Genomic DNA, 16,579 nt, shown 5'->3' on the forward strand with positions numbered 1-16,579 from the left:
ATTCACTACAAAGATGAAAGGTTGTAATTGTTTTAATATCATATACAGTGCAGGGTAGCCGTAACCAGTGTCTAAGTTCCAGCTGTAACAAGGCCTGTTCAGGCACTGTAAATAAATAGATTCATAGAACATCAAAAGCCTGAAACTAAAGTAAATTTGATAAAAGTCATTAAACTGAGGAACACCTTTATTTGCTATATTCCTGTGTATACCCTAGCAAATGTGAACGGTATGAGCATTGTACCTGTATTGTAACCTGTTATTAATAGGTATTAAAATATATTTGGTCACATTAATTGCTTTATTTCTAATGTTTAGGTCCTGTGTAATATTCTTGGCAGTGTTTTATTTCATTGCATATTTACTGTATAACACCTGACGATAAATGAATTTAGAAATTTGTTATGTGCTTTTTTTCCGCTTCTAAAGGTTAAATAGATTATTAAGCTTTCTCTGTTTTTTTAACTTTAACAGATGTTAAATTTTGCATATTTTTTGTTGCAGATTTGGGACCATATCAAAGGTCTGCTAATGTACCAGTCAGGAATGTTATCAGGTATTGTCTGCTTTACTAGTAACTTCTGGTTGATTTAGATTTGTCTAAAAAAAGGTGCATAAGTAATATGCTGCACTGGTTTCCACAACTTTCATCAACAAGTACATTTCTGTCTGTACCACAAAATGTGGCAGCACGGTTGATATTTAGAACAAATGTTTTTCTTAGTCACTGAAAGTTTTACAATATCACATACATTTTATTTGACTACTCATGTTCTGTTATATATGTTCAGCTATTAAGACTACGTTTATATCCAGCATTATCTTCTGACATTAATTAATTGCAGACAGTATAGAAATTTCATTCTGTGTGAGTTATAGTGATGCTGTTGCCACTCTTTACTACAATTTCTGTTTTCTCCAGCTTCCACGTCTCATGAATTTTTTGCTAACATTTCCTTACTCACAAACCAACCCACTTCTTATCTTTGCTCAGTCTTTTCTTTCACAATTTTTATCAAAGCTCACTAAACTGATTACTTCTAGTGATCAATTCCACTTTCAATGAGACAAATAAACTTACTGTCAAAATTCATCTTCCAATACTTTTATCATAAAAAACAACCAAAATGATGATATGATAAAGCCAAAATGATATCTCTTTTGGACATTTTCTAAAGCTGGTTCCATTAAGTATTCTTTTTTCATTACTTTGTGCATATATAAGCTGCAAGATAAAATAAAAGGTTACGAATTGTGCTTTAGTAACATATTATAGTTATGGAGCACTTTATTGTATTGTCATATATTTATACATAAAGAGTGAGATCTCACTATCTCTATATACATACATATATATATATATATATATATATATGTGTGTGTGTGTGTGTGTGTATATATATATATATATATATATATATATATATATATATATATATGGGTCTACTTCTGTTTGTCGAAAACACACTTTTTTGACAAACAGAAGATTGAACCCACTTAAGCGAAAGTGCACTACATCGACAGTGCACTTTTGCAAAAGCCGATTCACTGAAGCACATTCCAGTGGGGATAAGAAAATATATCCTTTTCCCCATTGTAGTGCAATCTTGAAGTTAGTATATTTAAGTAGGGTTGGGGGGGCACAGCCCCCCACATGGGGGGTGCAGGGGGGGGCGTGCCCTTGCAAAATAGTGTTTAAAATAGTTTGTTTTTAATTGGCTTTTGTGAAAGTGCACTTTCGATGTAGTGCATTTTCGCTTAAGTGGGTTACTACATTTCTTGTTTGAGATTGTGAAATTTTGATCAAGTAATGTAGACTATATATATATAGAGAGAGAGAGAGAGAGAGAGAGAGAAAGAGAGAGAGAGGGAGTTCAGTTACTGTGTTTTTCTTTTTTATTGTACAGTTCATCACTGTTTATGATTACTAGGGTCAGATATATGACAGCTGTACTATAACTGAATAAATATCAGAGTTAAAAACCCTTGGAAGGAACTGTTGTTCAGAAGACAGCAGTATCTGTTGTCAGCACATCAGTGCCAAATGTCTATTCATATAGCACAGCTGTAGTCAACTTCGTATAATGTTAGATATAAAGGATGTAGTCACTGTTGCAGTCATAACCTTTAGGAAACCTTACTGCATGCTGAGGTTTGACATCTGACTAGGCTTTCAGAGCTGGTCACCTTTTCCTTTTGGACAGGCTAACATCATCTTTCCATCAGACGTTTCCAGATTCCTTGTATTATTTGTGGTGTATGCCTGACCATCTTAAGTTATTTCTTAACTCTCTTGCTCAAAGGTTTGGAAGTACACAACCATGGTTTGGTGTGTCAACAGTAAGAGTCCAGAATTCTGTTAAAGCCCTGAGGAGAAACTTTCTGTCCTGTGTTACCTCAGGAAAGTGGAGCAATACAAAGCATGGACAAAGTGTAGGGTAGGAAGAGGAAAGGATGCAAACCTTCCCCTGTCCTAGGGACGCTAGTTTGCATGGGATGGAGGGCAGGAAACAGGAAGGACTGCATTCAAGGAAAATAATTGAACAGCTACGGTTATGGTTAATTTGACACACAGCTGTACTATGCTCGTTGTGTGGTTCACTGCTTTAGTCATAGCCTTTGAGAAAACTACTGAAACCTGACAGTCCCTACAGATTTGATGGCAGTCAGTGCCATAGTTGATAAGGACAGCATATTCCTTAGGATGGCTGAAGCAAATCCTGTTCTAACCTTGGAAATTTAGTCTAGTCTATGATGCTTGGAAAAGGTATGGTTAGAGGACCGGAAGCTGCTTCCAAAATATCATGTACACTTACCCCCTTTTAGGAAAGTAGTGGTGATAGCATTGGGCCTAGTAGAATGACACCTGATTCTGATCCATGTATAGACTTTTCATACAAAGTGTAGCAGTAGTGAAAGCAGTGTGCTACCCATTTAGAGATGGTCTGTTTTGACAAAGGCAGCACTTTTTTTATTTTTTAGCAAATGCAGACATGACCTGCTGTTTTTCTACATTTTTTCTGTCTCTGTAATGCCTCAGCTGCCTGTGCACATTCAGGGAGTGCAGAATTATTTCCTTTTGTTTTGGGGGTGCAAGAAGAAGTCTGATAATTGAATAACTTGGTTCAGACCATTTCTGTAATTAGCTTATACATAAAGGAGGTGTCAGCGTGCATGTGCAAGGGGACCTTGACATTGTGAAAAATGAGGAAAGGCTGTTTACATATTGCACTTGAAGTTCAGAAGCTCTTCTATTCTAATTTATTGCTACTACAAGATCATCTTCCAAGACAAGTGTCTAGGTTCTGCAGAAGCAGCTGGTTCATAAAGTTACTGATGTCAACTTTTCCAGAAAAAAAAAAATGCATAGCTCAAGCTGGAGCTAGATTCTACCTAAGAGGCCTGAGAATAAAGAACTGCTGGTACTATGGATGCTGGGAGGGCTGTTTAAAGGAGAGCAGGCTGAGATGGCTGGCAGATGTAAGTTATTAGAGGTGTAAGCCAGAGCACTAGACATAAGCTAAGAGTGGTGCTGCTGGATCATGGACACATCCCCTGTTGTGGCTGCAGGTCCCTCATTTGTCATCAGTGGTAAAATCTCTTCCATTTCAATAGAAATGGTTTTCTTGTACTTGGCTTCTTAGCCCTCTCCCCCTCATAATGTTTAGCACATCTCTTGAATATAGGCGCATAAAGAGAAGTAGGTTCATACCCTCCAAGTTGCACTGTTTTTTATGGACAGGTTGGGATGTATGATGGATCCCTGCACTGTATCAAGAGGACAGGCTGGATGAGTAGGATAGGTTTGCACTTTGCCAAGTGGATTAGTGTTACCATAGTCAGACTGGGCAATCAGGATCAGTTCTGGCTTCTCTTCCCTTATTTTCTGAAATACCCTGGGGAGCAAGGGAAAGCATGCAGAAATAGACCTCCCCAGTTTATGAAGAAGGTATTCACTGCCTAAGATTTCCTTTCAGGTGCTGTGGAGTAGAATTTTTACAGCTTCATGCTACTTGGAAAAGGAAATAGGACTATATTTGGCACACCATACATGTTCACAGGGTCCAGAAATGTTTCCCTGTACAGCATCCATTTGTATGGTTTCTCTAATTTCATTTGTAACTGATCTATGAGGAAGTTGTCCCCTGAAGGGAAATAAGTTGCTGTAAGTAACAGACTGGATTCCAGGGCTAGTTTTCCAAGTCTGCATGGCTACCCTGCGTAGATGGTTAGAATGTTTATTCCTTTGCTTGTTATTGTACCATATTACTGTGATGTTGTCTGTGATTGTTACCAAGATCTCTGGCATCCAAAATGTTCTGAAGACTTAAAGGATGTATTGCATTGCTAGCATTTCTTTTAGGTTTATATGCAACTGCATTTCAGGTGCCTTGCACTTTTAAACCAAGGGTATGTGCTTCGTATTGTTTGGCTTGAGGTATTTGTAGATTGGAAGTGGTTTCCTTTAAGACATTTCTTTGATGTTCAACATTAGATCTCTGTTGCACTAACCTATGCTGCATAGGTTATATTCTGCTTAGGATATAATCACTAGCCAACATTCAAAGATTCGGGGAACCTTCCATATGCCGTAACTACTGAATGACTCGAGAAAGACACTTAAAAGCAGCAGGTAATGCGCCAAAAGCTTAGAGTGTTCTCGCCACTGAAATGCTCAGCATATTGTTAACACACTAACCTCATTCCCTCTGACAAGGATGGGATAGCTTTTGTTAGATTTGGGAAAACAGTTTAAGTTTCAGAATTCTGAACTGCCAGGCTCATATGTTAAAATTTGTATGGCTTCTTTTGAGAACACAATCCTTCAGATGTTAAAACTTCACTGAATTCCATAACTGTGCCTGATTCTCAAGTAAAGAGACACTCCCTACAGTGTTTTTTTTGATTCTGCTGTTGTATGCATCCAGAGTTGCTGGGTCAGTTATGCTCTTAAAACATACAAGAGGATGTTAAGGCAGGCATTTTAAATTCTCCCATGAACAAATATATTTTGTTTGGCCTTCTGCTGTTGCTGAGGTCCTGAAAAGATTTGATGAAAGAGGGAAACTGATTCTTGGGGTTACCCAGATTTTTCAGTCCCCTTTTATTGATTTCAGTAAAAACTTTCCTTCTAATTCAGGACCCTTTTTAAGAAGCAAAGTAAGCAATCTCAATACACTTCAATCAGAATTTTAAAATACAGTATTGGCAAGGAGGGTTACTGAAAAATGGGGGAACCTCTTGGAATCAATGACATTCCAAAAAGTCAGAATGACTTCTAGCTCCTTCATTCCCACCCTCCCAGCTATCCTCTAAATCTAGCCCTCACTCAGTCTGTGTCCCCATGCTGTCCAGTGGCAACAGATTATCTCAGACATATGAGGTCTCGGAAACATCCAGCATGGTTATAGTTGTCAGTAGAAAATCATTTCTCCTTTCCAGTCAATTTTCTCCTCTTGTTAACTAAATGTCCCTTTTTCCTTCAGGGTTGGAGCATGTGTTGTCTTAGCGGGTCAAAGCACATGTGCTTCCAGATGAGATAGGCAAATGGTTTTATTCAATAATTTTTCTCGTGCCAAAGAAAGAGGGAATCTTGGAGGCCAGTTCTAAACCTCTCTTTTTCCAGGCTCTTTGTTAAGATTCAAAAGTACAAAATGTTAAACCTCTAAACCTTATTACCATTAATTCCCCCTCCTCACATATCTATTTGCAAAGAATTCAGAAGTTTCTTAAGGTTTTATGTGTCTGGCTTACATTATCAGTTCTCTGTCTTGCCTTTGATCTATTTACTACAGCAAGTGTGTTTACAAGTGTCTGGCTCCAGTAAGTGCTTACTGCAGATTTCGAGACATTCACATCTTTCTTATATTTGCAGACTCATTTTCCAGTTGTCTAGTTCCCCGATGTCTATCAAGAATCTCTTGTTCATTTTGGGGTTTCAAACGAACTTACAGAAATCATCTGTCATCCCTTCCCACATAATACTTTTCTGGGAAGTCTTCTAGATGTGTCCTAGAAAAGTGTTTTATTCCTCTGAACAAAGTAAATATGTTCAAAGACATCTTTTTTTAAACAAGAAACATCTTTATTAAATTATCATGCATGACATAGGCCATGTTCCATTTGTATAAATGACAGTAAACCATAGGGACACCATCTTAGTTCAAAGAAATGTTCCTGACATTTTCAAACCTGTCTCAGACATCTGCCAAAGAATGTCTCAGGATTCTGGGTTTCATTGTCTCTGTAGCTATCATGAATACCTTGGTCAGACTTCACCTGAAAAAAAAAATCACTGGTACTTCAGGTCAGCCTGAACTCAGAGTAAACACCTTTTATCTTTTCAACCTCCAGTGCTGGGATTTGTCAGAAGAGTTACTGTAGTAGGTGGACAAGCTATCTCTCAACCCAGGTCTCCCCTTCTGACTTCACAATGGATGCCTTAGACTTTGCTTGGGCAGCTCTGTCCGATGGGGTGAAAGTGCAAGGTCAGTGGAACAAGCAGGACACTCAAAAGCACATAAATGCTGAAGAGATGCCTGTCAGTGATCAATATCCTAAAAACCTTAAATAATCTCTGGTTTCCAGGTCCTATGCAAGTTATCACAGACAACATCACAGTGATGTGGTATGTAAACAAACAAAGGGGTACAAGATCTTACCTATTTTGCAGACTTGTTATGATAGGCCTGGGAAGTAACAATTTAGTTCAGTTTGACTCTTCAGGCCTCTTACATTCAGTCAGAGTAAAACATTGCAGCAGTCAAGCTTGCAGGACCAGGGTTGACCCTTACAAATGGAAACTATACCCAGGTGTCTTCCAGGAATTTATCCAACTGTGGCAACAGCTCAGATAGATCTGTTTGCCTTCTTTCAAAACAGACAATTAAAGAAATTCTACTCCAGGATTCCTTTCATGCTGGCCTGGAAGAGAGAACCCTTCTCATTACCATGGATAATGAATGTTCCTTTATGTTTTTATACCCTTTCCACTGATATCCAGGGTTTTTCTACATATTCAGATGGACTCCCCCAGTGATAACAGAGGTAAATCCCTTCAGGGGCAGGCAACAGTGTTTTTTCCTTTCTTTTGAAATTGGCTGAGGGCAATTACCACAGTCATCCCCACAGAATGGATTTACTCACATAAGGCAGTGGTTTTTGATATATCCAGGACTGAAAACACTTTAGATAACTTCCTGGATGATAGAGTTTTGATACTCTTAGGTATGTTTTTATTGAGGACATGCAGCAGGTACTAAAGAAAGCTAAAAAACTTGCTGCTAGGAAATCATATATATGTAAGTTGGAAAGATTTTTTTAGTTGGTGTCATGGTAAATACCACAACACCGTAAGGTCCAGATGCCTCTGGTTCTAGAATACTTATGTGAGTTATTATCCTCTGGCACTTCATATTCATCTTTCAGCCATCTCTGCTTGTCTGCTCTTAGAGGGATTTTACATCTCTGTCCACATAGAAAGCAAGTGGCTCTTCCTTGGAATCTTAACTTTGTGCTTTAATTTTAACTTTGTGCTTTAGAAAGTTATACTTCATTCATTTGAATTGGCTTATTATGCTGATTTCAGTTTCTTGACTTGGAAAACAGTGTTTCTAATTGCTGTGACGTCTGCCAAGAAGGGTATCAGAGTTCGCTCTTGTGATGAGTCAACCTTTAAGGATAGGGTTACTCTGAGAACAAATCATTCTTTTGATGCATGAAGTAGTTTCAGAGTTTACCTTAAGCCAAGCTGTTAATCTCCCTGTATTACTTCCAGAACCTAAAACAAGGGAGAAAGAGTCTTATATACCCTGGATGTCCACAGATAGCTCAGATATAACTTGGACAGAGCTACATCCTTCAGGAAGGCCAATCAGCTGTTTGTTGCCTATGAAGATAAAAAAAAAAACAACCAGTGTCAAGGTAGACAGTTTCTAAATGGTTGTCTCATGCTATTTCTTACTGCTGTTCTCACAATAACAAGTCATATCCAGGCATGGTCAGAGCTCACTCTACAAGGTTTTGGCTTTTTTTGAAAGAGGTGGACTCTGTAAGTATTAAGGAGGCAGCAAATTTTTCCTCCATACATACTTTCACAAAGCATTACAAATGTATACATTTTCCAGGCCCAGAACAAGCTTTGCTAGAACCATTCTCCATGAGCTCATGGTTTCTTAATTCTTCCTCCATCCTTCGTAATCTTAAACTTTGGTAATCTACCCATATAGCCAGGGCTGGTGTTAGCATTTTGGGGGCCCCCAGCAAAATGTCAAGTTAGGGGCCCCCTAGGCACAACCAGTCTAAGTATTACCTTGTCACTGCCACTACTCTTAAGTAACCTTTTAGTTCAGGCTGCAAACATTTAGGAATAGTACATATGGACTGACCTGTAGATATAATGCTGTTACATTACAACAGACCTGTATAACATACTATGTTGGCCCATCTCAACGGAATGTTTCCAGTTACTGGCATTTAGTTGCAACAATGATATATTGCAACATCTCTATGTCCATGTCTGGACTAAGGTCAAATGCTACCCTAGGCCTACTATGTCAACCCCCCGAAACAAACCCACACACACACACCCTGCAGTCCTCCCCTCTCCTTCCCCCATCTTGGGATCCCAAGACTATGCACATTCCTTTTTTCTTCCTTTTTGCACATTTTGCCTTAGTTTTCAGTTTTTCGAGAAGTCATAGCTTTCAGTATGCTCTGAAGTGTATTTTAAAGTCATTTTTGTTTTCTTTTTATACAACCTTTTCATCCAATGATGGCTTAAACAGAAATTATGACTAAGGAAAAAATTCACTGCATTACTGTTTAGCTTTAGTTTTAGTTTTCTTTGCATCCTTTCGACACACTTTCCCTGACCAAGACAGCACAGTAATAAACATTTAGGAAGTAACTCAAATAAGCCAGGGCCCAAGAAGCCATAGGGTTACAGATGCTCTGGGATGCATTGTAGAGCATTTTCCCAACATTTTAATCCATTGGTGGCCTAAACAAAAATCATGGGTAAGAAAAGAATTTCAGTCTTATTTTTTTTTCAGGGAAGACAAATTGTGCCCAAACCTTAATGTTCAAAGCTGACAAAATAGTAGCTTACAATAGACTAAGAAGCCAGTTGTTGTGAGGATACACAGGTCCTATCTGGGAATACTGCCTATCCCCTAACCCCCCCAAAAAGACAGTTACTGCCTATGTATGCACACTGTAACTGCTGTAGGAGGTTCTATGTTGGAAAAACCAACCGTATGTTCAGAGATCGTATTAGGGAACATCAATATAACATCCGGACAGGTAATGTTACTAATGCCTTGGCTAAATATGCAGTTGGTAGCCGCAGGGTACATGAGTTTAAGTATAAAGCCTTGGATGTTATAAGAGTGGGTATGAGGATGGGTAATGTTGACAATAGATCTGAAGAGGCTGAACTCAGGTGGATACTTAAGCTGGGAGCCAATAAAGGCTCTGGACTTAATAGTGTTGTGTCTATAAAGCCTGTATTAAAAAAGAGAGGCCTGCCTAGGTAAATATGTATGTGATCGCAGTGATGGTATTATGCATCAGGATTTATTTGTTAATGTTATTTTATAGTCTGTTTGAGTAACTCTCCCTTTAAGGAAAGGAGTGAGTGTAGTGATGTCATCACGTTTTGGTAAATCCAAGATGGAGATGTGTGAGTGAAGATTGGTGAGTTTGAATTGTTTTCAATTAAGAACTGCTTTATATACATGTTTTTAGTGCAATGTTTTATTATAACGGTCTGATGAAGCCATAGTCTATATGGTGAAAGCGCTTACCGATTTTTTTACTGTTTTATTAAATGGAGTTCGTATTACTGGATTTTGCTGTCTCCTTATGCTTTGAAGGTGGTTTGCTTGAAATAACCTGTGGATTGTATATGTTTGCTGTGCTGCCAGCTGCTGTTACTGTCTGTTTACTTCTCTCTCTCTCTCTCTCTATATATATATATATGTATATATATATATATATATATATATATATATATATATAAGGCTACTACGACAGTGATCTATTAGAATATCTGCCGTTATGGTAAGTTTACTTATACAACTCTACTTTTCTCTGAATTTGAATCACCCACCAGTGCAGTTCTTTACTGTAGCAGGACAGAACTGGGAATGTTGTATCTAGGCACTATATTTGTTGGTTCCAGGTGTTCCTGAAATGCCATTACAACTTTCTCATATAATGTTGGCTAGAGGAACCACCTAAATGCCTGATGGGAACAGAATGAAAGCATACACATCTACTTTGTCAATTTATTATATTATATTAGTGCATGATTTCATTGTGGCTGAGCACTTGCCTGAAAGGTTACTGAGATTATTTTCTACCATAGTTTGGGTTAAGGCTGTCAGAATTCATGCTTTTTCACTGGGAGGAAAGTTCTGCAGATCTTTTGTCCAGAAAAGCTTCTAGGAAGATTACCTTCTAACTGGCGCACAGATTAGACTTCTGGTGATTGGGGGTGATTCATGGGGTGGTGAGACACCGCAGAGTGTATTTCATTGTAATCTGTATCTTCTGCATTGACTGAGTCTGGATGAGGCAGTAGTCCCAGTAAGGTATGAATGCTCTTGCCCTTGGTTTTGTAGTATGCTGTCAGTGCTGTCACTGAGACCAAGCATTTGCTACGTACTGTTGATACATTAGTTAAAACCAAAGGGCAGAAGGTAAATTGGAAGTGCTGCCCCCCCCCCCCCCCCGTATTACAGAGCTTTGATATTGTCTGTGACCTCTGAATATTGGTATATGTAGATAACATCTTTGAAATCCAATGTTACCATGAGTAACTAGAGGCTAATAATGGGAACTAGTGCATACAGTCATCATGTTGAATTTTGGGGCTTTTCAGTAAATTTTCAATGCTTACAAATCATGAATGGAACTCCAGTCTGCATCTTTCCTTGGAATGAGAAAATATCTGGAATAAAAACATCTTGCTGCTTGACCTTGGCAAACTTTTTCTTTGACGACCTGTGCTAACCTTTTCTCTAAGATGAATTTTATCAGATGCTCTTGATTTTTGATGTTGTTCCTCTCTTTTGTGGGCTTGTGTAAAATTGAAGTTTGTAACTCCTGGAAATTATACTTCATGCCAGTTTGTCCATGGTTATGTTTAGCCATTCCTGGAGGAATGTGGTCAGTTTGTCTCTTAGCATTGTACAAGGGCTGGGGGTTGAGTAAGAAATAGAGCCAATGCAAGGTATTGTGGTTTGGGGGAGGTAAGGTACTGTTGTTTTCATAGCTGCTCTGTAGAGGTGGAAGGACCCTGTAGGTCCCCCTGTATCTCTCTCTGTCCTCTTACTGTGTCCTTCTTTTCTAGTAGAACTTCCTACCTTCGGATTGTTTTCCTTTTCCTTGATTCTAGTAGAAGAGTCCTTGTTTTGATGGATAATTCTTGTTATACTTAAACAGTGAGGGTGTAACCTTCTATAGTCTTCCCCTTGTTCTGGAGCTTGTTTGAGAACATTGTAAGCCTGAGGCCCAAAGAACAGCTCTTTATCATGCGGTTCACTGTGTAACCGCAGTTTTATATCTCCTGACAGAGACTATATTCTAAGCAAGTGTCTGGTTTAGACTTGCCTAATCTAATATACAAAGTGAGTACTGCATATGTCATATTACTGAGACAGTTTTTATTCATCATATTAACAAATGGATCTGCATATTTCTTGAAGGTTTGTATTGTGTTTTTACTCTCATATAATATTTTATGTTTTTCATACTTTCTTCCTTGTTCTTCCTGGGATGTATCTACAAATGGTCCATCTGGATGAGTGCACTACCTTGGTTAACAATGAAAATAAAACAAAATAAAAATAAGCAGCACTGATCCTGTGGATTCAAGAGAACAGGATTCTTAAGTAGATGATGCAGAAGAAGTGAGAACCAGACTTGTCAGTACTAGTAACGAGCTATGGGAATGATTTTGGCTTTAAGTTTTGCCTTCTGGATAAATCTCTTAATCAGGGGAAATTAGGGGAAAGTGAAGGAGTCCAACTGGTCAACTGGGGACTAGAGCATTCATGCGGGGGTGTCACCAGTGACAGAATGAGGGAGAATAACTCCTTATACTTGGTGTTGGTTGAGGACACAAACAGGTTTTCAGAGGATCTTCTTTATCACTTAGGTGCTGAAGGACTGTTTGTAGAATACCATAAAGCATCTGATCAGCTTGTACACCAAGGACATGGACTCCCCTGGAATATGAATGGTAACTAAGAACTGGTTGCTGGATTTTGCCTATTCCAGTCTCTTATAGCTTCCCAGGCACTGGTTCCTGGATGTTCCCATTCCCAGTCTGTTATAGCTTCTCAGTGTAAGAGGTAAGATCTTGTTCTTCCTTGCTTGTTGATATACCATGATTGCTGTATTGTCCATTTGGAATGTTAGAACTTCCACTGGTAGGGAGTCTTGGAATGCCTGGAGGATTATTAGGATTGCTGCTATCTCCATTACAGTGACATGAAGGGAAAGTCCTTATGATGCTCAGGCAGACTGAACTGTTTGTTCATTGAAATGAAATACCCCACTCCAACCGTGGGCTACTGCATACACATTGCCTTGAAGGGAAGTCCAACCATCACCATCTGGCCTGAGAGCTGTCGATTTAAAACTCTAGAGGATTTGCATTCTGAGAACACTGAATCCAAAGGGTCCACTGAAATTGTCATGTGGAATTTTGAATGGGGTACCATGGTGTTATTACTACCATAATGAATCTCAGTAGCTTGAGACAAAGCGTGGCTGCAGCTGTTGAGGATAGAGTAAGAGCAGAACATTTTTTTGTTTAAAGATCCTGAATTCTGTCTATGAGCATCTTGCTCTGTATGACTCTGTGTCCAGGCTGCAAATTAAAGCATGAGTAACTGTGCAGGATGCAGCTAGGATTTTGTGAGATTAAACAATATACTCAAAGAATGTAACAGAAACTTCATCAGTGTTACTAAATGATTTATAGAGGATGCAGCTAGGAACCAGTCATCAAGAAATGGGAACAATTTGGCTACCTGCAGGCAGACATGCTGCAAAAACAAACATGCATTTGGTGAACAGCCTGGAGGAGGCTGATGTAAGACCAAACTGAGGAGTCCAAAGCTAATAATGACTGGCTGTGACACTGAAGCACAAATACCTCTCAGATGTCTTGACAATTTTGATGTGAAGGTATGTCTTGGAGGTCTAAAGACCGCATCCTGTCTCCTTCTGCTAAACAGGAAGGTTTCTTTTGGAAATGAATGTGCCTAGACCACTGAAATCCAAAACTGACCTGGAGTGAATTGTCTTTTCTGGAACTAAAAAGAGCTATGAATAGTATCTGTGCCTGGGAGACCTCTTGGATGGCTGTTTTGTTTAAGAGACTTAGACACCTCTCCCCATTAGTATTAAAGGACATTTCATGAAATGTAATTCTGTATATTTCTGAGTAAGTATACCTGGGTACAACTTTGGACCCACCTTTTCTTTCTCCCAACACAAAGACAAAGTGGTAACTAGAACCATAGCCCAGTTGAAACTAACCTATAAGATCTCCCACCTCCTTTCACCTTCAAAATGTCACAATACCACTAGAAATATTATTATGCTCAAAACTGAATACAACCTCCCACTCCTAACTCTTCACTTAAGCTCTAACACCCACTAAACACAAATGGCCAAAAACAAAATATGTATGCAAATGTCCAAACTCACCATTGTGACCTATTAAAAGCATTCAGATAGTTACTGGTAAACAGCAGTGCAACACATCTGCAATTTAACATAATCAGACAGGGCTGTTGTCCTATCTGAAAACTAAACTACTCATCAGAGATCAAAATTACAGCCCTGGAGAAAATCATGAAGAAACAATTACCCTGACCAGTCCCCACCTCAAAACATTTATTGGAGAAAAGGCAATTGTAAGATCAGGACCTGCAACATGGAAGTGACTTTCTACAGATGTCAGAAATCAGAAAATACTATCCTACTTCAAGAAAAAACTAAAGGAGTATCTATATAAAGACTCCTGCTATACATGCTTCCAAGACAATAGTTAACTCAGCATTATATTGCATTCAACATAATTCATCTCTCTCTCTCTGTCTCTGTACTTCCCATAGGAATTTTACATTATTTGGTGTATTTGTACTTTGTCAGGTTGTTATATTATATTATATTATATTATATTATATTATATTATATTATATTATATTATATTATATTAATGCATGCTTTCACTTTGTTGCTACTCATTGCATCTTAGCCTGTGTGGGCCTGGGTTAAAGCTGATCAGCCCACATACCTGGTTATCAAATTGATATAAATAAATAAATAAACTCTATGTGTGCTGTTTTCTTTTATGGGGTCTGTATGTCCAGCAGAAGAGTGGATGAGGAAACTAGGCAGAAAGAAATGGTACTTTGTTTGTAACTCCTGTGAATGATCGTCTTCCCCCACCTGACCATTGTTATAGTTAACCACATTCACAGGTGAAGGGATGAATGATCTTGCTTAACTCCAGAGTGGAGCAGCTGAGTATTTCATGGGTTGTTGCTGGCCACCTGAAGGCAGAATACTCCTGCCTAATGACTACTCTTGCCACGGAACCTGCAACCTCTCTGGAAATTGGATTACTAGTTTTAACAGATCTTTCTATACTGTTATTTGTTCTATTTTTGCCCATGCCTGAACCATATCTGATGATACCACCTCTGCATTTCAGGACACATTTTTTGAGGATGCTGAAGTGTCACTTTAACAGTAGTGAGAATCCTGTCCTTGTTTTCCATATATGCTGTCATTTTAGGGCTAAACAAAACTTGTCCTTGGAAAGGGGTATTAATGTAGGTTGCTTTTGTGTCCTCAGTAGACTTGATTAACTGGAGTCATATCTGTTGACAGGCAGCTATGTCAGTGGCCATGGCAGAACCTTTATTATATGCTGCATATACCATGAGGTTTGACGTAGTAAATACAGTTGTTAATTTGGATTGGACTTTTTTCTTTTTGTAGGACCATCAGGCAACTGCTCTGTGGTTTGGAGCATTTTATCAGACTCATTTACTTGAAATTCCTCAGTAGGTACTACAAATGTATATATATATATATATATATATATATATATATATATATATATATATATACACTTCTCCAAACAATCTCCCACTGTAGATTCCTTACCTGTCTTGTGAACCACAGAGCTCTGGGGTTTTGGAACCAAGTGGAGTCTCAAGCCACAAACATCATTCTCTTGGAGCATACAGAATCTGATCTGCTTTTAAGGGACTGGGACTACCATGTGCTGGTCCTCTCAGGCAGTCTTGGTAGCAATCTTAAGATTGTTAGCCTCTAGGGAGCCCACCATTTTAGGTGGATTGAAAGGCTTTCTGCAGTGCACAGTGTAAGGAGGACATGTAGCCAGTTGGCCAATGCCCTAATATATCATCTGCAGTGCCTCCACAAATTTCAGTTCATTGGGGAAACACAGTTAAATCTGTGTCTTCCTAATAATACAGACCAGCAGCAGAAAACTCCGTGGAAGGGTGATATGTGACTTTTTGCATATTGTCTTCCCTTGCACCTTTGTAAGTGATGAAATCAGACAAAGCGGAAGACTTCCTATTAAGATCTGAAATGGTCTGGGTGTTGCTGAACTGTCTTTGTCTGTCTTGAATGACCAACTTTGGGGCCTGAAACTCAGAAATGGAAGAATCTGGAGTGAAGGAAAAAGCTGTCATTGGTGCACCACATGATGTGAGAGTATGCCTCATCAAAGAATAGTGGTGACTTGGAAGAGAGAGAGCTGCATTTATATTGGCTTCAATCCAGAATTGACTTTGGCCTGATTCACAGCCATCAAAACAAAAGGCAACATCAGTGCTAAGAACATAGTGGACAAGATAATACCAAAGACTCACTCACAACAACTGACTCAGGAGTCAGTATCAAGGTCAAGAAGCATCCACATTAGGCGGGTTAAAACTGACAGTGATACTGAAGTCAAGAATTTCAATACCAAGTTTGTCACTGCCAGCTTTGACACTATTATCTCAATAACTGACAAGTCTTTGGACATTGACAGCAAAACTGTACCTTTAAAATGCTAGATTTTCTGTGCCAGTAAGAGAAATGTTAGGACTGAGAAGGAAATATTTGGTGTCATTACCTTGGGACTGTAGATAGCAATCATTTCTCTATTACATTCTGAAAACCTGGCAGAAAATTTGTGTTGGCTTGATAGAAAGGCTCTACAATCATTTAGTAAATACTACAGGTATGGGGTCTCTCTTCAGCATTACTGGTCTTAACATTGAGGATTCTAGTATTATGGTAGACTCCTTATCAGGGGCTGAATCTTCAACCACAGATCTGGAGGGAGAAGTAGCCTCCAAAATTACCTGGGAAGCAGACTTTTTTTGTCCAAAATGTTTTTATTCATTTTATAACACAATAACTTAACAGTATAGTAACAAGAAAAACAAATAAATGATGTACAATATCCATAACAATTAGAAAAGCAATATACATAGGAGAACACTTGATATTTCTCTACCAGATTAGAAAG

The 16,579-nt window shown here is 38.7% G+C and overlaps 1 protein-coding gene across 1 annotated transcript in view; it reads left to right on the plus strand.

The window, feature by feature from the left end:
• Nucleotides 1-16,579, plus strand: part of WDR27 (WD repeat domain 27) — a 2,477,832-nt gene that overhangs the window by 418,878 nt on the left and 2,042,375 nt on the right. The window contains exon 6 of the mRNA XM_044072816.1: nt 505-556. Coding sequence (XP_043928751.1) covers nt 505-556 — 52 coding nt within the window. The remainder of the gene's footprint in view (nt 1-504; nt 557-16,579) is intronic.

The sequence above is a fragment of the Protopterus annectens genome, chromosome 1.part0 (assembly GCF_019279795.1).
Source record: "Protopterus annectens isolate FY-2018-M chromosome 1.part0, PAN1.0, whole genome shotgun sequence".
In the NCBI taxonomy this organism is placed as follows: domain Eukaryota; kingdom Metazoa; phylum Chordata; order Ceratodontiformes; family Protopteridae; genus Protopterus; species Protopterus annectens.